This window comes from Ipomoea triloba, chromosome 15 (assembly GCF_003576645.1).
Source record: "Ipomoea triloba cultivar NCNSP0323 chromosome 15, ASM357664v1".
Classification (NCBI taxonomy): Eukaryota; Viridiplantae; Streptophyta; class Magnoliopsida; order Solanales; family Convolvulaceae; genus Ipomoea; species Ipomoea triloba.
Window position 1 is genome coordinate 1,845,821 of NC_044930.1, and position 19,328 is coordinate 1,865,148.

Sequence of the window (19,328 nt, forward strand, 5' to 3'; positions counted from 1 at the left end):
CCAAAATTTAGGGAGCCCCAACTGTAAAAAAAAAAAAAAATGAATATATGTATATTAGATATAGTAGTATTTTTTATGTAAAAATTTTATGAAAATTGGGATCCAATCACTTTGAAAGTATTGAATATAAACAAGAATGAAAGTTGTTAATGAGTATGATTAGAAATAGGCAGGGCAATTTGAATGTGGTTAGAATTAGGTAGGTCAATTTGGGCATGATTATGGAAGGGTGGCATAGAGATAAATTGAAAAAATTCATAAGCTTAGCATATGTAAGGGCAATTTTTTGATAATTTTGGTTTTCAAACAAGTTTCCAATTTTGATTTTGCCATCTCTTCAACTCTTTAAGTCTCAAACAATAAAATTACAAAACATCAATTAATTACGGTAATACATAATTTGATATCAAAAGTTTGGCGTATGATTTTGCATCTAAGCATGGCCAATGTATGATAGTTTTTAAGTGAAATATTAGATGTATTATTTTTTAATATATTATTTTTTGGCATAATTTTTAAACAATTATATATATATATATATATATATATATATATATATATATATATATATATAATTAAAATATTGCACAGGACCCCTATTTTGATTGGAACGGCCCTGGATATTGCATTGTAATAGATATTATGTAGTTATAAGAGGTCATTTGAGCCCAACCATATTGTCAAGATATATAGTTTATTACTAATTTCAAGGTTTATTGTTATGTGAATCTTCGATAAGATTACTAATAATATATCTTATACAGATTATTACCAATTCCGTGTTATGTCAATCTTCGTTAAGATTACTAATAATATATCTTATATAGATTATCACCGATTTTGAAATTGTTTTTTATACAAGATTATCACTAATTCTGATATTATCTCTTTTACAATATTATCACCAATTATGAGATTGTCTCTTATACAAGATTATCACTAATTTTGAGATTATTTGTTAGAACTCATATTGATCAAGATCACTAAAGTCAAGATATACAGTTTATTACTCCCTCTGTCCCATTTTACCTGTCCTATTTACTATTCATTTGTCAAATCAACTATTTCTTCATTATTTATTTTTTTAGTAATTGTTTATTATTTTTAAATTTAATTTTTTGTGTTTAATAGTACTTTCAATGTAGTTTCTAAATATATAAATTTTATATATTAATGCTAAACTTAATATTATTAAAACTTGGATTAAAAATAATTTCAGTCAAGCCTCGTTAAAAAAATCAGACAACTATTTTGGGACGGATGTAGTACTAATTTCAAGGCTTATTGTTATGTGAATCTTCGTCAAGATTACTAATATATCTTATATAGATTATCACCAATTCTGAAATTGTCTCTTATACAAGATTATCACCAATTCTGAAATTATGTGTTATTACTAATATATCTTATATAGATTATCACCAATTCTGAGATTGTCTCTTATGCAAGATTATCACCAATTCTGAAATTATGTGTTATTACTAATATATCTTATATAGATTATCACCAATTCTGGGACTGTCTCTTATTTAAGATTATCACCAATTATGAGATTATGTGTTATTACTAATATATCTTATATAGATTATCACCAATTTTGAGATTGTCTCTTATACAAGATTATCACCAATTCTGAAATTATGTATTATTACTAATATATCTTATATAGATTATTACCAATTATGAGATTGTCTCTTATACAAGACTATCACCAATTCTGAAATTATGTGTTATAACTCATAGTCTTGACTTCTACTCCAAGAAAGCAACTCTCATATTCACATATTTAATTTGTATTATTCTATTTGTAATTGTTAGATTTTCTTTTCATGTATAACGGCCTCATCTTTGACCATAAAAAGGTTTGCCATTCATCAACATTCATTGTATAATTAACTAGTTCACTCTCAATTCAATTATTTTCTAATTTTATTTCGGAGTACTACTGTTTGATAATTTATGCTAAATTACTAAATATACACACTAAGATTATTTAATTTATAAAGTAAATTTACAAATTAATAAACTACTCGATGGAGTTCGAGTGGATTAGGGAGGGGCCCAAAAAAAAATTCAATTAAAATTTTGGGTGCCGCAAAATTAGTACGTGCTAGCTCTATATATGTAGCATTTCGATCTTTTTGATAATTTATTTTATTATCTATAGTTTTGAAATTTGAAATCCTTAATTATTCTCGCTGATATTATATATGGTGACAAGGGAAGTTCGCAATCACAATTTAAGTGTATGCATTAGATGAGCTCTATTGTTGTATAATAGGTCGTAAATATGATTATCCACGCAAGAGAGATAAATGAGGGTCTTGTCAATTATCAAACTTGTAACATTCAAGTACAATAAACACACAGTAGAGATAAATGAGGGTATTGTCAAGACCTTGTATGTGATCAAGTCTTTTATCTCATAGTTTGTCACCTTTTGAATTGCTTTTCCTCGAATTTCTTGTACATAGATTGTATCATTAAGACTAGGGTTTTCTTGTCAGACATTTTGAATTAGTGTTCTTCAAATTTATTTGTTGATCAGCTAACGTGTTGGCTCACGCCTTAACGAGACCTGCATGTTCCTAGTCTAATTTTTTACTTGGAATGGTTCTATTTCCTCTTGTATTCAAACAATGTTCCCAATTTATTAATGCATGAGTTGATTTATTTAAAAATAATAATAAACTCAATCTAAAACTTTTATTGTATTCCATAGGTCAAAAATAAAATGGACCTATGATTCTAAAATTGGAGCCCATAGAAAAAATAATAATAAAAAATTAATTATTTTTCGTGGGAAAGAAAATTGTACAACAACAAAATAAAATAATAATAATTAAAAAAAAAGTTGAATTGGGGCATGATATACAAGGACATGTTGGGTGAATAATGTGGGATAGGGATGGGTACTTGAATCCCCACAGTTGCAAATGGGACGGGTCGGGTCACGGGCGCGAAAGGAGACCAGCCACCAAAATCCAATTATGAATTATCTAACCTTTGGAGAAGACATGTACGGACCAAGGTTTGCCATGCTGGATATAAAGAGAAGAAGATTTTCCAAAAAAAAAAAGAAAAAAAAAGAGAGAAGATGAAGAAGAAGAAGAAGACTACAAAATGACGGAAAGGGTCATTGGCGGTTGTTTTATCGTTAAGACCGAGTTTTTATTTATTTATTTTTTAATTTTTGACAAAAACTGTGGGTCCACCTCCAACCACGCCAAGATGCTCCGCTCATGCACCCCAATATAACGTAGTCCACCCATCCCCATCACATCAATTCAAAGGAGTACTTTTTTTTTTTTTTAATAATAATTTTACCGAGTATTAAAAAGAAAAGAAAATAAATTTCGTAACATATGTAACGAACTAATCAACAAAGTTTCTGATAACCTTTGTTTTTATTTTTAATACTGATGACTCTATTACAAATTTAGAATGTAGTATCTATTCATTACTACTTTTTCAACCTACTAAAGTATAAAGAGGTCAGTTGCCTCCACTAAGGCTCGAACCCACTCCCCTCCATGTAAGAGTGTAAATCGGGTGCCACTAGACCACAAGGTTTTTGGCTATGATAATCTTTGTTAGTGGTCAATATTGTTGATCCCTTTTAATGACGGGTGGTCAGGAATTCATAAATACGTACACATGGCGACCTAATCTATCAATGTTTTTTATAACCTTTGGTGGTGGTCAATGTTACTGATTATTTTGTTGGTGATCGGTGTAACCGATTACTTTTCATGGATAATCGGTAATAGATAGAAACAATTTTTTAGATCCTCAAAGTGGTCAAAATATGAACACCACATACTGATATACAACAAATGTAATCAAACTTGTAATTTTAATATAAAAATAATAATCCATCCGCACAAACATCCCATTTAGGACAGGTTTCTATTTGATTATTATTTATTAGTTTAATAACTTGTAGCAAACAAAACAACTTACAAATAATTAATAATTAATGATCGGTCAAAAGTGGGTCTACAAACTACATTAAGGCAATATCTTATATGGGACTAAGGTAGCCTTTTTCTTCACAATATTATATTTTAATTAAAATGTATTATAAGTCTCATAATTTTATTTTATTTTTAGTAGAGTGAAGAGGCCGAGAGGCCCCAGAAATTAACGAAGTCTTCTAAAGGAAACTTCTATCGCGTCCCGATCCAAGATCGTAATCATCCCTTCCGGAGGGGAGTCGAGCACCGAAGTACCTTAAGCCGAAAATTGCCCGAGGTTAGCAAGAAAGTCCGCACATAAACTTATTTTTTAATTAAAATATAATATTTTTATAAATACATAAAAAAAGTATTATATTTTAACTAAATAATATTACATATCTCACGTGAAAATAGTCTCACAAAAAATTTATTCTAATTAAGAGATACAGAGCAAAATGCAGGCCAGATTAATTTTTTCATACAAAAGATTATTCAAACTCCCAACTTCTCTTTAAGAAACGAGAGTGTACGATTACTCATACCAACCAAGCTGGTCGGTCTCAAACCAAATTTATTTTAATAATAAATAAAAACAACACTGTCCTGCGACATAGTGCACAACCACCTTAACTTTCTTACTACTTTTATCTATTTTATATTAATGTGTTATGTCTGCCATCAACTATATGATTCCCTTGTGTATTCATTATATTTGCTACTCCTACCAATACTTTGGTGGTATGTGACTTCACCCTGAAAATTATCTCTCTACCAATCAACTGCCCACTTACCTTCATCAATGTAACCTTAATAATCTTTAACTTTAATTTTCATCCTCCACATATTTATCTTAATTCCGGATAAGGACTAGATTGACTATATTTAAAATTTGAGAGACTAAATTTGTAACACGATAAATAATTGAGGGTCATATTTACTGAAATTGAAATATAAGAACTAAATTGTATAATTGTCAATAATTAAGTGATAAGAGTGTGAGTTACCCTCTAAATGTCCTAACAATTTTTTAATTTTTTTTTTAAATCTATGGAATTAATTATTTTTGTATCTGAATATATATCATAAAGAGTTATTGTCAAATTTTTACCTCATGAGTTTAGTAATATTCTCACTATTCATACAGAATATGAAATTTGTCATTATATGTGCACCACTTTCATTTTTTACTTTTGGTCATTTGAGTGTGGTCATTTGGTAAAGTCTCACCAAATTTTGTCATATGGCAGGTAATATGAGTGACAAATATTCATGACAAAAATGTGTCATTATATGACATGATGTTGTAGAAAGCGAAAATTTTTTCTCATAAACTTTGAGCATTCACAAGTTATGTAACAAATCTTGTAAGATTGGGGATAACTCCAACCAAGATGGCTAAGGATACAAACTTGTAACCACAATGTCACGAGTTTAAATTCTAATCCTCTTGATTTGAGTCAGTCATCTATGGACAACCTAGACTGATTTATCTTATGGTCTTTTGCTAGCTAAGGTCACAATCATGGTTGAAAAAATCACTAGGCGCTCATTAGGCGCCTAAAGCCTAGGCACCCGTGTATATTATTCTAACTCATAAAATACATTATTTTAGTCTAGAAGTTTTATTATTATAGCACATAAAATACATTATTCTAACACATAATGTACATTATTCTAACACATAAAGTATATTATTTTAACTCATAATATTCAATGACGTCGTTTTGGACCATGGTCCACAGAATAATTTGCACTCTGGTATGGGTTGGGCCTACAAAGTTGTCCAATCGGCCCAATAAACCTTTGTATGTGTTGGGCCTCACATCAAGTAGCCCATAAATCTACACTTGGCTGTGCCCATGGCGGTTTCAATTGTCTTCCCTAAATATCTCTCTCTTTTCTTTTTTCCTTTTTTTTTTTTTTTAAAGAACGAAAGGAGGAAAACTAAAATGGATGAATGGATATTATTTTTAGTATATGACGTCTTTACTTTTAATTTTCAATTATTATTTTCATCACTTCGAACCAAATTAAGTACGGAGTAATTAAATATAATAAAATTAGTAATTTAAAAATTAAATATGAAAAGTAGAAAAATGATATTAATTATAATAAAATATAAATTAAAAGGAAGAAGACGACAAAGTAAATAAATGAGCATTTCTGTTCGTCCCCAGTTCGCTGTGGTTTCTTCATCTCTGTGACCTATCGGCTCTTCTCCCTCACGAATCACCATTCGCTGAAGCATTGATTTTCCCCAAAAACACTCTACTGAAATTCAGTGTCGAAGGTAATATTACCTAATTTGCTATTTTTCGATCATGAATCAATATCGATTTGTGTGTTTCGAATGCTTATTGTGATTAGCTAGGAGAGAAACAATTTCTGTGTTGAAATTTACATGTTATAGGCAGAGTATGTTTAGAATTGTGGAATTCAAGTTAGAAAGAGCAGGAGTGTGTGTGCCTGTGCAGAGAATTAGAGATTGATGCATATATGAATGTGTTTTGTTAGTTTTCTATCGTGTATTTCTGTGCTTGTTTTGATCTACCTAGTTCTAGTGTTCGCTTGACTGAAAGTAGCATGTAGATGGAAATTGATTGATCGCTGTATTTGGACTTGGAAATTACTGGTGAATTATGTAAGAGATAATCTGCGTGTTTCCAAGGATTCAGTAATTTGTATGAATATTTCTTTAAAATAAAAAAAGTACTCCGTAATTTGTATGAATATTCTTTTTTTTTTTTTTTGTTGCTAAAGTTTGGATGGCTTGGAACTTCTGGTTCTCTTAGTGTTCAAATTGCCTGGTTTGGTACACAGCAGAAGCAGAAAATGAAACAGAAGTTTAGTAATGTGCATTTCTGGTTGTGATTTCTAGGATTTCCATTATTTACATCAGTTTCATGCTCTGAATTGAGAGGTGGTTCTTTTATATTTACAGCCACAGGCTGTTGATCAAGATGACACCTGTTTGCCCTTTTGTCAAGGCTGCTCGGCCTGATGATGCATCTGTTAAGAAACCTGGAGAAAGTCAAAGTAAACAGCATGCTGGCAGTGAGAAGCCCAAGCAGGAGTCTGGGGAGCCAGCTATGATGCCGTCGAAATGCCCTTTTGGATATAAACAGCAAGCTGGCAGTGAAAGCAAGCCTAATCAGGAATCTGGGGAGCAAGCAAAGGTGTCATCCAAATGCCCCTTTGGATATACACAAGAAGCTGGTGGTGAAAACAAGCCTAAGCAAGTGTCCGAGAAGCCTGGCATTGTGTCCCCCAAGTGTCCCCTTGGATTTGATTCTCAAACATTTAAGCTCGGTCCTCTTAGCTGCATGATATGTCAAGCATTACTTTATGATTGCAGCCGATGTGTGCCTTGTTCTCATATATTTTGCAAGTAAGATGAAATAGAAAATCTTTTCAAATCTCTGTTCCTGCTTTGTGCATGGTATTATTCCTTTTTAGCTGTTCTCTTGTGGGTACTCTAGTAATGTTCTTGTCCAATTCTGGATATCAGAGTATGTATCACACGCTTTAAGGACTGTCCATTATGCGGAGCTGATATTCAGAAGATTGAAGCTGACGAAAATCTTCAGAGCACTGTTGATCGCTTCATTGAAGGGCATGCAAGGATCAAGAGGCCTCAAGTTAATGCAGACCAAGAAGATGTTGGAGAGAACAAAACAGTTATATATGAGGATGTGTCTTTGGAAAGAGGCTCTTTCCTGGTGCATCATGCCATGCGAGTAAGACTATGACTTTTTATTATTATTTGCTGCTCAAGTTTTCACATTAAACTCACTGAGCTGATATTTAATATAGCTGTTGATTAAATCTTTATTGTGAATGATTTCGACTTTTGAGTAATTTTGGTGTAGGCATTTCGTGCAAATAATGTTGAAAGTGCAAAATCAAGACTTAGCATATGTGCAGAAGATATTCGAGAACAAGTAGAAAGAATGGGAAATACATCAGAACTGTGCTCACAGCTTGGAGCAGTTCTGGGTATGCTTGGTGATTGCTGGTGTGCCCTTGTCCCTTCTTTCTTTTAGTAAACTATGTAACTTTGGGTTTTCCCCCCTTCATTTAGCATATAGTTCCTAAGGTCTTCAAGTAATTCTCTATATTGATCCTTGGTAAGTAGTTTAGAAAGCAATACTGACTTCTAAAAAATGCAGCCGAGCTACAGGAGATGCCGCTTCTGCAGTCAAATATTTTGAAGAGAGTGTCAATTTCCTTTTAAAAGTGCCTAAAGATGATTTAGAGGTTGGTATCTTTGGTGCAAACTTTATGAGCTTTGGATTGTGTAGATTGAGATTAATAGTTGTCAATGTATAGTTACTAAGTAATGTATTTTCTGGCATACACCCCGTACTAATTTATGTGGCATAAATCCATGCTGTTTTATATGCATTTCCCTGCCTTACCTTATTGCTATCTAACATTTGCAGATAACACACACTCTTTCTGTCTCTCTAAATAAAATTGGAGACCTTAAATACTATGATGAAGATTTGCAAGCTGCAAGATCATATTATTTTCAAGCATTGGATATTCGCCGCAATGCCATCAAGCAGCATTCTCAACCATCTCAGGTCTGTTAACCTTTTACTTTACAGTGGTCATAATCATAAAACAAGTTGCTTGGCGAACTATGGTAACATTCCCAGTGTCAGCAAGTTTGCAAATTGTTTCATATATTTGATTTATTTTTAGGCAAAAACATCTGCTGTATTTGTTATGATATGCTAAATATTAATTTATTAGTTTTATTTTGCATTGTTCCCCAAAGTCCCAAACTTGTTTCTTTTTACAGTTTAGAAGCTGATTTATCCTGGTTTTGTTCCTAGTAAACTTTTCTATGTTTTATTTCGGAGAAGTTTAATTTAAAGAAACTCATGGTGTGCTTATGCCTTCTGTAGTTCTGTTAACTTATCACATTTATTAAGTTGTAACTCAATCCGCAATGTTTGCGGTAGAACTAGTTTCAACCTAACCTTTTCCGCCAATGAAACTGTCAGACCTTAAAAAAAAATTGGATTCTAATTTTGAAGAGAAACTATTAGCGAGAAATGTTGGGTACTGTCAAGAACTCAATTTATAGTGTTAAAAGTGCTATATGCATAATATTATTTTGCTGACAATTCTGAATACATACATAAAACTACTTATCAAGAATATTTTTTTAAAAAAGGGGAAAAAACATGTCAATTGGTAAGTAGTATTTATTTGGAGAGAATTGGGTTAGAACTAAATGGCTATTTTCCCATCTGTCATGATGTTTTGGGAATGCCTGCGGTCTAAGTTGGTGATGCCATAGCTGATATGTTCTCCTAATATGAGCTTTAGTATTACCCTTCTCTTAATCTGTCTAATTTCAACCTACATTATCACTGCCCCAGACCATAGATGTCGCCGTGTCACTTGCAAAAGTTGCTGATGTGGACAGAAATATTGGGAATGAGAAAACTGCAGTAGATGGATTTCAAGAAGCGATAGAAATGCTGCAATGTCTGAAACTAAATCCTGAAGAAGATGGCCTTGAACAGCGGGTATGATTGATGCCCTTTGTATTCTTTTATCTTATATGCAACCAGTGTTCATAATGCTTATCAACTTTGTGTCTGCATGCAGAGATTGTCGGTGCTCGAGTTCCTTAACAGTCAGCTTGGCAAGAAAGAGACCAACTCAAGTTCTTGAGTGAAGATTTTTGCCTGTCCTTTCGAGGGACCAACGTAAGAAATATCTCTTTGTAAATGACTTGGAAATAAGTGATAGGTATTTCCACTACCTTGTTATATTATAACTCTGTGATATTCTCTAACTAGTACCCCCACCTTGAATGTTGCAAAAAGAAATAATGAAATGCGGTCTGTTTTGTACTGAGAGATGTTAAAAAAACTGCATTTTTTTTTAATGATATTTAGATCCTATCTATGATGCATGAAAATTTTCCGAGCATTCAAAAATTCTTGGAAATGTGTTTCCTAAATTGTTGCTTTGTTCATGTCTTGTTTTCCATGTTAGTGCTATTAAGACTATTGAGCATATACTTGATATGTGGGACTGTTTTCGACGTGTTTTGTTTGTGAAGTTTGGATGTGTTTATTAATGAGAGATTTTCCACTTTCTGAGAAATAAGAGTTAATTTCATTTTTTGTCCTAGATTTATAGGTGGCAATTCACTTTTAGTTATTTTTTATCTGAACATTCACATTTGGTCCTAGTATTATCGTGGCAAGATCATTTTTTATCTTTTTTCAACAAAACAGTTTAAATGTTAAATACAAAAACATTTTGATCTTTAATTATAAATTTTTTAAAGAAAAATAAACATAAGACTATAGCGGGATCAATCCACTTAGTTTTAAAAAGATCAACATACCCTTGTATTTAATAACATTTTAACGATTTTATTGATGGAGGACTAAAATGGTCATGACACAGTAATATTATGATCAAATGAGGATGTTTAGATTAAAAAAAAGGACAAAGTAAATTATCACCTATAAATTTAGGACTAAAAATGAAATAATTTATTTTAAAAGTAAACACAAAAAAAAACATTTTTTTGAAGTATATTTTTTATATTTAAAAATAAAGAATGAAAAATTTGAAAATTTTAACCACTATCCCTTAAATTCTTTATACGAGTAACAAATAACAGATGTGGATCCAGTCTTTTAGAATGTTTGATGCTAAAATAAACTATGAGAAAATTGGTGTTATTCCTTTATATATATATAACAAGAAAATTCAGCTAGGAAAATAAGAAGAGACTCTTAACTAGATTGATCATCAAGGATATTCATCACAACTTCAGAAGCTGCGGCGATATATGTACTAATTTAAGAGAGAATTTCAATTTCACTCATAATATTTTCTTCAGAAGCTCAAACTATAGTATTATGTATCTCCATTGTCATTAAGCTTCCGGGATTAACAAGGAATCCGCCGAGAATCAAGCCTCAATTTGTACTGTTAAATCTTGTACCCCTAGATCATGGTATAAATTCTGCACATATTGCAACACTGGGCGATCATCCACTCCCTTCTTCACCTGCAAAAGTGAATCATTGTAGCATAATGAAAGAGTAACAGAAGCTAATCAATGATCAATTGAATCAAAACAAATAATGCAATGGCCAACAACCATCTCCTTCACACAATTTTATGAGAATAATGGCCTTATATGATGTCATGATGATGACCTTACAACAATAAATTACAATGACAGATGATAAATTGATAAGAAAAAACTTATTACTAAGAATTACTTCTCTACTTGGGATCCTGTCCCTATAATGCTCTGAAGAGACCTAAGAGCATCTACACCAATGGTTTATTCACAGATTTTTAGACCGACTTTGCCACATGGAGGAAAGAGAGAGTAGGAGAGAGAAAGCTAAGTTGCTTCTGTTATTTTGGTTTTTGGAACAGTAATAAATCAGACACCAAAGCCAAGAAAAAAGGCCTGCTGTGTGCGTTTCCCGCCAGGCAGGCGCCCAGCGCGCCTGACAGATACCTTTTTAATAAATCAAATTTGTTTTCTTTTCGTCCCCTTACATTTTCTCTTTCCTAATCACACCTACAAAAACTCCTCAGAAACCGCAAAAAAACCCTACTACTAATCCTAATTTAGTATATGATTATCTGTGATTTGAAAAGACCTACGTGAAATTCTATGCACTCGTCAGTAAAGTGGTAATAAGACAATTACCTGCAGTGAAATCGATCCAATGGCATGGCCTGGCACCATTTCCCAAAGACGAACTTGAAATAATTCTGTAACGCCATCATGTGAGGCAACCTAACCACAAACAAAATTAAACATTAAAGAGAAGAGCACTAGAAGCAACAAACCAAATCAAAGAAAAATACCAGTTGGGTTCAATAAGGGCATCATAAAGACAAGAAAATTTACCTGTCGCCAGCATTTGTTCAAGGCAGAAGAAGGGATGTTGGGTGGTGCCATTTGGAGAAGAACTCCAGCAGTAGCCTTAAATAGTGGCATGACAAGCATAAACACTGTGCCTGAAACTAATCCCATGCAAAGGACTTCAGCGTTCTTCACCCTAGAACATCAAGACCATATACAAGCGAATTTACATTCTGATACTTTAACATGATGAGGCCATGAAAATACCAAACTGCAAATATTATCAATAGGAAAAGAAACATTTACCCTAATGTCAACAACCAGGAAGCCAGGATCAAACCTGCACTGCAAAACAATGAATGTAGAAGAGATTAAGCTCTATGAACTATGTGTGCCAGAATTCATAAAGAAAAATAAAGAGCTACTGAGTATAATCAGCTACCTGCGAACAGAATCAGCGATAACGTGCAGACAGACTGAGTGATAATTCATATCTTCAGCCTTCCTATAAACTGCAAGCAACATATTTAGAGTGAGAATCTCTGAGAAAGCAGAAAGATAAGTGAAGGGAAACACTAATTAAGGAAGCAAGTCAACTCAGATGTATATTTTAAATTTTCCAAAGCAAAAATTCATAAGTTGAAACTGAAAGTGGAAGAGGAGAGTAGCGATTTTCTACAAGTGAACAATACTTATTTTTTTTTTAGATCACGTGAATGAACTAGTGTCTTCGATAGGAAAGCCCAAAAACGTGTAACAAAATAAAGAGGACTGCAACCTTCATATGAAAATAGTCATTACACATCTTCATGCTTTTATTATATGTTATTTCCATTGCCATCGAATTGACAAAAAAAAAAAATCACATCTGAAGAACACTTTGTAGAGAGAAAGATGCTATATTCAGTTTATGCAAACACAACTTCAACTCAAAATAGAAAGACTAAATAGCAAAGAAAACTAGAGCAACATCACGAGCCAAACACATCTTTTTTCTGTTATTACTTTCATAGATCAACTCTATCCACTTCTGAGTTAGAAACATGCTCCATAGCCGTTAAAATGAACATAAGGAAGACTTACCAAGATTTATGCGAGCATAGTTTCTGAAGAACCAAACACCAATGAGATTCACAAGCAAGTTGGTAACAGCAGAAACAATCAAGTAATGCCTAGAAATAGACAATGATCAGATAGGGAAAATAAATAAATAAATAAATTATTTCCATACAACCTAAGAGAAAGTAGTACAAATGTACAATTAACTGAAATTACATATTCTCAAGTCAAGATTTTTTCCCTCTAATGAGTCAGAAGCAATGTAGTGTTTTTACTTTGTTTTGGGGAAAAAACGACCAGAGTTCAGTTCTAAAAAAAAATTCCAGGAAGTTCAATGATTAAAATTGTTGGGAATTACATAACCAGTAAGAATGATAGACAGGTAACAAAATTTTGGTCCAGCCTTTGAACTCAAATAATGTTTCACAGTGATTAAGAGTGAAATAATATACCATAACTGAATAGTATATAAGGCATTAAGGCCTCTAAATGCAAAAGATAAAATGATAATAGTTGGATAATGATTTTGTAAGCGGACTTTAAGCTCCCTAGGCAAGCCCCAACTCTGAGCCTAGATTTATTATAGTGAAATGAACATTAGCACTTCTTGTAACCACTGCCTATGCCAGGGGAGGGAGCAGGCTCAGAGACTGGGCATCTTTTGGCCAATAGGATATTCCTTGCCCCCAGGAGTTTCTTCTTCTAGAATCCTTTGAACTTTTAGAAGGCAAACACTTCCAATATCCTACTTTCCTTATTGTGTTCCTATGATAGGTCAAATTATTTATAATGTGCATAGTGCACAATGGGGACATCTTCAGGAAATTGAGATTAACTTTCCAACTTAAGGGAAGACTTTCCTCACCAATCAGAAAACCAGATAGCTAATGTCCTTGCCTCTTTCAGAAAATTTAATAAAAGTTCAATAGAAAATGCCATTCTAATCAGACAGTAATAAAACTATACAGTTATTTGACAAATTTCCGCATCTCATGGAGATGCCAACTTGTACTAACTTTATAAATTGATCATAGTTTAACAGTTCCCACTTTAGTGAAGTAATGATAAAATTCACTCAATCATGGCCAAAAAGGTTAGATATCAAGAGAGAAAGCAACGTACTTGTGTTCAGATTCATCTTGTATGAATGCATGAAGTGCTTCCACAGCCAAGGAGAATGATAAAAACAATAGAAATAGCTGTCTACACAAGAAACAAAATAAGAAAATTTCATGATAGCCCTAAGTAAGAGAAACAAGAAAAATACAGAATTTACTGTCATAGTCAAATGTAAATGACATTTAGTGTCTATTTCCACTATATTAAAAGACAAAATGTTATCCACTTCAAAATTTACAAGCTACATGGTTTTAGGGAGTGAAATAAAATTTAAGACAGACCAACAATCATTACTACCAGATTTACCATGTTATTGAAACTTCATTACATGTGCAAGAACAAAAGAGCAATAGTGCTGAGAATATAATGTACTTACAGCATTGGTGAAAGCAGATAAAACTTCTAGTCTCTTGTACCTGAAAAAGGATTAACTGATTAGACATATGCTCAGCAATGTATATCTTAGTAAGCATTGGGATGGGGACAACATTTGCAAAAAATCCCCACTGGCTTTATTTAGAAATTCTGGTTCAGATATTCAAGATTACAAGAATGTATAGTCAGCAGGGGATTGAATCTGACATCCCCTCCCCACCCACTTACTAACCATACAATCTCTTCTCCTCAGTGAGAACAAAACCAACATCCATTATGAATTTACTAAAACAGAACTCTCTCATAGCCACAAAAGAACTGTGTTCATGTACCACATTGCATCAAGGAAGTAATAGGAGTTTATTATACAAATTTCAAACTCGAACAAAATAATTACAGAGTACATTTCAAATCTCACCCATATGTGTAGGTGCGATCAGGCTTTGTTCTAGAAGCAGCTATTGCAAACAATGAAAATGTTAAGAGGCCACAGCCAAATGTCAAGTGAAATGCATCAGAAACAAGGCCTGAAACAAAATGAACACTCAAATTGAGGTACATAACAGAAAATACAAAAGAAGAAATCATCGAAACAGCAGAAAAGGAGAACATAGAGAAGTTGAAACTTATAGTTGCTTCATTGTGAGATTATAGCAGAAAATACAAAAGAAGAAATCATCGAAACAGCAGAAAAGGAGAACATAGAGAAGTTGAAACTTATAGTTGCTTCATTGTGAGATTATAGTTAAAAGTTTAGCTTCCAATTTAAAAATTACAATGTCTGACATCAATCAGTATAGCTGTATAGGATTGAAACAATAGAAGGAACAACCGAACAAGAGAACAAAACTTAATACAGCATTACCAAGGACACAGTTATGTAAATTAGTTCTCGTTTCAACTAAGATTGCTCAGAAAAAATACATCAATAAATCAGTCCAAACATTAAGCAATAGCAACTACTCAGTAGATTCACAACTGCAAAGGCAGTCACAAGTCAAAAAAATACCATTGTCTATTTCCATTTTCAGCAAAAATTCAACTAAACAAAAGTCAAATACAAACAAAATAACTCTAACATTAAACAAAAGCCAAGAGAGATTGAAACTCCATACCTACTCGGCCAGAGAAAAGGCCAATGAATAACTCGACGGTAGAATAAGCTACATTGAGTGAAATCAGCGCGAATAACCTCCTCATCGGCTTGTTCCCCGACGCGACGCCTCGATAAATGGCCGAGAGAAACGAAGAAGCCGAAAATTTCTCGTCAGAGATCTTCGATTCCTCCGAACCTTTGCCGAATGAATCTCGAGTATAGATATCCGGTATATCGATGCTCGAAACGTTCCGCGTAAGAAGAGGCTTCGAGAAACTGCTCGATTGCTGAAACGATGCTTGCCGCGAAAATGCGAATCTCCGGTCGCTGCCGCCGAAACCAATATCGCCGCCATTAGACGGCGGTCTCGGCGACTCAGCCTCCGCCTTCCGGTAATTAAACCTCGAATCGTACTGTTCCGGAACTGTCTGACGTTCCATTTTATTGAAAAATCGGATCGACTATTCGACTGTGCTAAAGGAATAGAGGATTTTTATGACTGGAACAGAATTAATGAACGAGCAGGATGGCGGCGGTGCCGCAGAGTATCAACGGGAGCCGAAGATTGACCCGCGGACGAAGTAAACGGTTTTTGTTTGTTAGGTAAAAAAGATTCAATAAACAATAAAGGGAGGCAATGGAGATGCGGGGGATCGAACCCCGTGCCTCTCGCATGCAAAGCGAGCACTCTACCATTTGAGCTACATCCCCTTGTTGGGATTTTAGTCTGGTAAACATATAAAGATCTATTGAAACAATCAAAAAGGCACCAAGTTTTTTTTTAAAATAAATAAATAAATAAATTATTCCATACAACCTAAGAGAAAGTAGTACAAATGTACAATTAACTGAAATTACATATTCTCAAGTCAAGATTTTTTCCCTCTAATGAGTCAGAAGCAATGTAGTGTTTTTACTTTGTTTTGGGGAAAAAACGACCAGAGTTCAGTTCTAAAAAAAAATTCCAGGAAGTTCAATGATTAAAATTGTTGGGAATTACATAACCAGTAAGAATGATAGACAGGTAACAAAATTTTGGTCCAGCCTTTGAACTCAAATAATGTTTCACAGTGATTAAGAGTGAAATAATATACCATAACTGAATAGTATATAAGGCATTAAGGCCTCTAAATGCAAAAGATAAAATGATAATAGTTGGATAATGATTTTGTAAGCGGACTTTAAGCTCCCTAGGCAAGCCCAACTCTGAGCCTAGATTTATTATAGTGAAATGAACATTAGCACTTCTTGTAACCACTGCCTATGCCAGGGGAGGGAGCAGGCTCAGAGACTGGGCATCTTTTGGCCAATAGGATATTCCTTGCCCCAGGAGTTTCTTCTTCTAGAATCCTTTGAACTTTTAGAAGGCAAACACTTCCAATATCCTACTTTCCTTATTGTGTTCCTATGATAGGTCAAATTATTTATAATGTGCATAGTGCACAATGGGGACATCTTCAGGAAATTGAGATTAACTTTCCAACTTAAGGGAAGACTTTCCTCACCAATCAGAAAACCAGATAGCTAATGTCCTTGCCTCTTTCAGAAAATTTAATAAAAGTTCAATAGAAAATGCCATTCTAATCAGACAGTAATAAAACTATACAGTTATTTGACAAATTTCCGCATCTCATGGAGATGCCAACTTGTACTAACTTTATAAATTGATCATAGTTTAACAGTTCCCACTTTAGTGAAGTAATGATAAAATTCACTCAATCATGGCCAAAAAGGTTAGATATCAAGAGAGAAAGCAACGTACTTGTGTTCAGATTCATCTTGTATGAATGCATGAAGTGCTTCCACAGCCAAGGAGAATGATAAAAACAATAGAAATAGCTGTCTACACAAGAAACAAAATAAGAAAATTTCATGATAGCCCTAAGTAGAGAAACAAGAAAAATACAGAATTTACTGTCATAGTCAAATGTAAATGACATTTAGTGTCTATTTCCACTATATTAAAAGACAAAATGTTATCCACTTCAAAATTTACAAGCTACATGGTTTTAGGGAGTGAAATAAAATTTAAGACAGACCAACAATCATTACTACCAGATTTACCATGTTATTGAAACTTCATTACATGTGCAAGAACAAAAGAGCAATAGTGCTGAGAATATATATGTACTACAGCATTGGTGAAAGCAGATAAAACTTCTAGTCTCTTGTACCTGAAAAAGGATTAACTGATTAGACATATGCTCAGCAATGTATATCTTAGTAAGCATTGGGATGGGACAACATTTGCAAAAATCCCCACTGGCTTTATTTAGAAATTCTGGTTCAGATATTCAAGATTACAAGAATGTATAGTCAGCAGGGGATTGAATCTGACATCCCCTCCCACCCACTTACTAACCATACAATCTCTTCTCCTCAGTGAGAACAAAACCAACATCCATTATGAATTTACTAAAACAGAACTCTCTCATAGCCACAAAAGAACTGTGTTCATGTACCACATTGCATCAAGGAAGTAATAGGAGTTTATTATACAAATTTCAAACTCGAACAAAATAATTACAGAGTACATTTCAAATCTCACCCATATGTGTAGGTGCGATCAGGCTTTGTTCTAGAAGCAGCTATTGCAAACAATGAAAATGTTAAGAGGCCACAGCCAAATGTCAAGTGAAATGCATCAGAAACAAGGCCTGAAACAAAATGAACACTCAAATTGAGGTACATAACAGAAAATACAAAAGAAGAAATCATCGAAACAGCAGAAAAGGAGAACATAGAGAAGTTGAAACTTATAGTTGCTTCATTGTGAGATTATAGCAGAAAATACAAAAGAAGAAATCATCGAAACAGCAGAAAAGGAGAACATAGAGAAGTTGAAACTTATAGTTGCTTCATTGTGAGATTATAGTTAAAAGTTTAGCTTCCAATTTAAAAATTACAATGTCTGACATCAATCAGTATAGCTGTATAGGATTGAAACAATAGAAGGAACAACCGAACAAGAGAACAAAACTTAATACAGCATTACCAAGGACACAGTTATGTAAATTAGTTCTCGTTTCAACTAAGATTGCTCAGAAAAAATACATCAATAAATCAGTCCAAACATTAAGCAATAGCAACTACTCAGTAGATTCACAACTGCAAAGGCAGTCACAAGTCAAAAAAATACCATTGTCTATTTCCATTTTCAGCAAAAATTCAACTAAACAAAAGTCAAATACAAACAAAATAACTCTAACATTAAACAAAAGCCAAGAGAGATTGAAACTCCATACCTACTCGGCCAGAGAAAAGGCCAATGAATAACTCGACGGTAGAATAAGCTACATTGAGTGAAATCAGCGCGAATAACCTCCTCATCGGCTTGTTCCCCGACGCGACGCCTCGATAAATGGCCGAGAGAAACGAAGAAGCCGAAAATTTCTCGTCAGAGATCTTCGATTCCTCCGAACCTTTGCCGAATGAATCTCGAGTATAGATATCCGGTATATCGATGCTCGAAACGTTCCGCGTAAGAAGAGGCTTCGAGAAACTGCTCGATTGCTGAAACGATGCTTGCCGCGAAAATGCGAATCTCCGGTCGCTGCCGCCGAAACCAATATCGCCGCCATTAGACGGCGGTCTCGGCGACTCAGCCTCCGCCTTCCGGTAATTAAACCTCGAATCGTACTGTTCCGGAACTGTCTGACGTTCCATTTTATTGAAAAATCGGATCGACTATTCGACTGTGCTAAAGGAATAGAGGATTTTTATGACTGGAACAGAATTAATGAACGAGCAGGATGGCGGCGGTGCCGCAGAGTATCAACGGGAGCCGAAGATTGACCCGCGGACGAAGTAAACGGTTTTTGTTTGTTAGGTAAAAAAGATTCAATAAACA

At 33.7% G+C, this 19,328-nt stretch overlaps 3 protein-coding genes and 1 non-coding gene across 5 annotated transcripts; 1 reads left to right on the plus strand and 3 right to left on the minus strand.

Moving 5' to 3' along the window:
• Positions 1-6,103: 6,103 nt before the first annotated feature.
• LOC116007550 (protein NCA1) lies at positions 6,104-9,900 on the plus strand. 2 transcript variants are annotated; one of them, XM_031248261.1, is made up of 9 exons: positions 6,114-6,249; positions 6,720-6,803; positions 6,901-7,347; positions 7,468-7,696; positions 7,829-7,974; positions 8,129-8,216; positions 8,402-8,545; positions 9,353-9,502; positions 9,585-9,900. In XM_031248261.1, the coding sequence occupies exons 3-9, from the start codon at positions 6,920-6,922 to the stop codon at positions 9,648-9,650; spliced, it is 1,251 nt and encodes a 416-aa protein (XP_031104121.1). In that variant the 5' UTR covers positions 6,114-6,249; positions 6,720-6,803; positions 6,901-6,919; the 3' UTR covers positions 9,651-9,900. The 2 variants fall into 2 exon arrangements, with proteins under 2 accessions (XP_031104120.1, XP_031104121.1); XM_031248260.1 differs by lacking the exon at positions 6,720-6,803 and having other exon boundaries at positions 6,104-6,249.
• Positions 9,901-10,661: 761 nt separating this feature from the next.
• Positions 10,662-16,056, minus strand: LOC116006119 (metal tolerance protein C2-like). Its single transcript, XM_031246397.1, has 10 exons — positions 15,498-16,056; positions 14,801-14,909; positions 14,384-14,423; positions 14,011-14,087; positions 12,913-13,001; positions 12,272-12,341; positions 12,136-12,174; positions 11,875-12,025; positions 11,671-11,760; positions 10,662-11,010 (listed from the first exon to the last, which is right to left on the minus strand). The coding sequence occupies exons 1-10, from the start codon at positions 15,916-15,918 to the stop codon at positions 10,912-10,914; spliced, it is 1,185 nt and encodes a 394-aa protein (XP_031102257.1). The 5' UTR covers positions 15,919-16,056; the 3' UTR covers positions 10,662-10,911.
• Positions 16,057-16,116: 60 nt separating this feature from the next.
• On the minus strand, positions 16,117-16,189 carry TRNAA-UGC. Its single transcript has one exon. It is a non-coding gene; the product is annotated as a tRNA-Ala (tRNA).
• A 1,050-nt stretch (positions 16,190-17,239) lies between these two features.
• LOC116007289 (metal tolerance protein C2-like) lies at positions 17,240-19,282 on the minus strand. The gene is made up of 4 exons (XM_031247931.1): positions 18,724-19,282; positions 18,027-18,135; positions 17,613-17,652; positions 17,240-17,321 (listed from the first exon to the last, which is right to left on the minus strand). Exons 1-4 carry the CDS (start codon positions 19,142-19,144, stop codon positions 17,253-17,255), a joined length of 639 nt encoding a protein of 212 aa, XP_031103791.1. The 5' UTR covers positions 19,145-19,282; the 3' UTR covers positions 17,240-17,252.
• Positions 19,283-19,328: the final 46 nt, after the last annotated feature.

What these genes read in the sequence shown, in the direction of transcription:
- LOC116007550 (XM_031248260.1), top strand. Translation starts at nt 6,920, where the DNA reads ATGACACCTGTTTGCCCTTTTGTCAAGGCTGCTCGGCCTGATGATGCA. An exon ending in AGCATTCTCAACCATCTCAG is followed by an intron (nt 8,546 to 9,352) that starts GTCTGTTAACCT and finishes TCACTGCCCCAG; the next exon opens with ACCATAGATGTCGCCGTGTC. An exon ending in AAGATGGCCTTGAACAGCGG is followed by an intron (nt 9,503 to 9,584) that starts GTATGATTGATG and finishes GTCTGCATGCAG; the next exon opens with AGATTGTCGGTGCTCGAGTT.
- LOC116006119 (XM_031246397.1), bottom strand. Translation starts at nt 15,918, where the DNA reads ATGGAACGTCAGACAGTTCCGGAACAGTACGATTCGAGGTTTAATTAC. An exon ending in TGAACAAATGCTGGCGACAG is followed by an intron (nt 11,761 to 11,874) that starts GTAAATTTTCTT and finishes GTTTGTGGTTAG; the next exon opens with GTTGCCTCACATGATGGCGT. An exon ending in TTGGATCGATTTCACTGCAG is followed by an intron (nt 11,011 to 11,670) that starts GTAATTGTCTTA and finishes TCACTTTTGCAG; the next exon opens with GTGAAGAAGGGAGTGGATGA.
- LOC116007289 (XM_031247931.1), bottom strand. Translation starts at nt 19,144, where the DNA reads ATGGAACGTCAGACAGTTCCGGAACAGTACGATTCGAGGTTTAATTAC. An exon ending in CCTTTTCTCTGGCCGAGTAG is followed by an intron (nt 18,136 to 18,723) that starts GTATGGAGTTTC and finishes ATTTTGTTTCAG; the next exon opens with GCCTTGTTTCTGATGCATTT. An exon ending in GATCGCACCTACACATATGG is followed by an intron (nt 17,653 to 18,026) that starts GTGAGATTTGAA and finishes ATCCTTTTTCAG; the next exon opens with GTACAAGAGACTAGAAGTTT.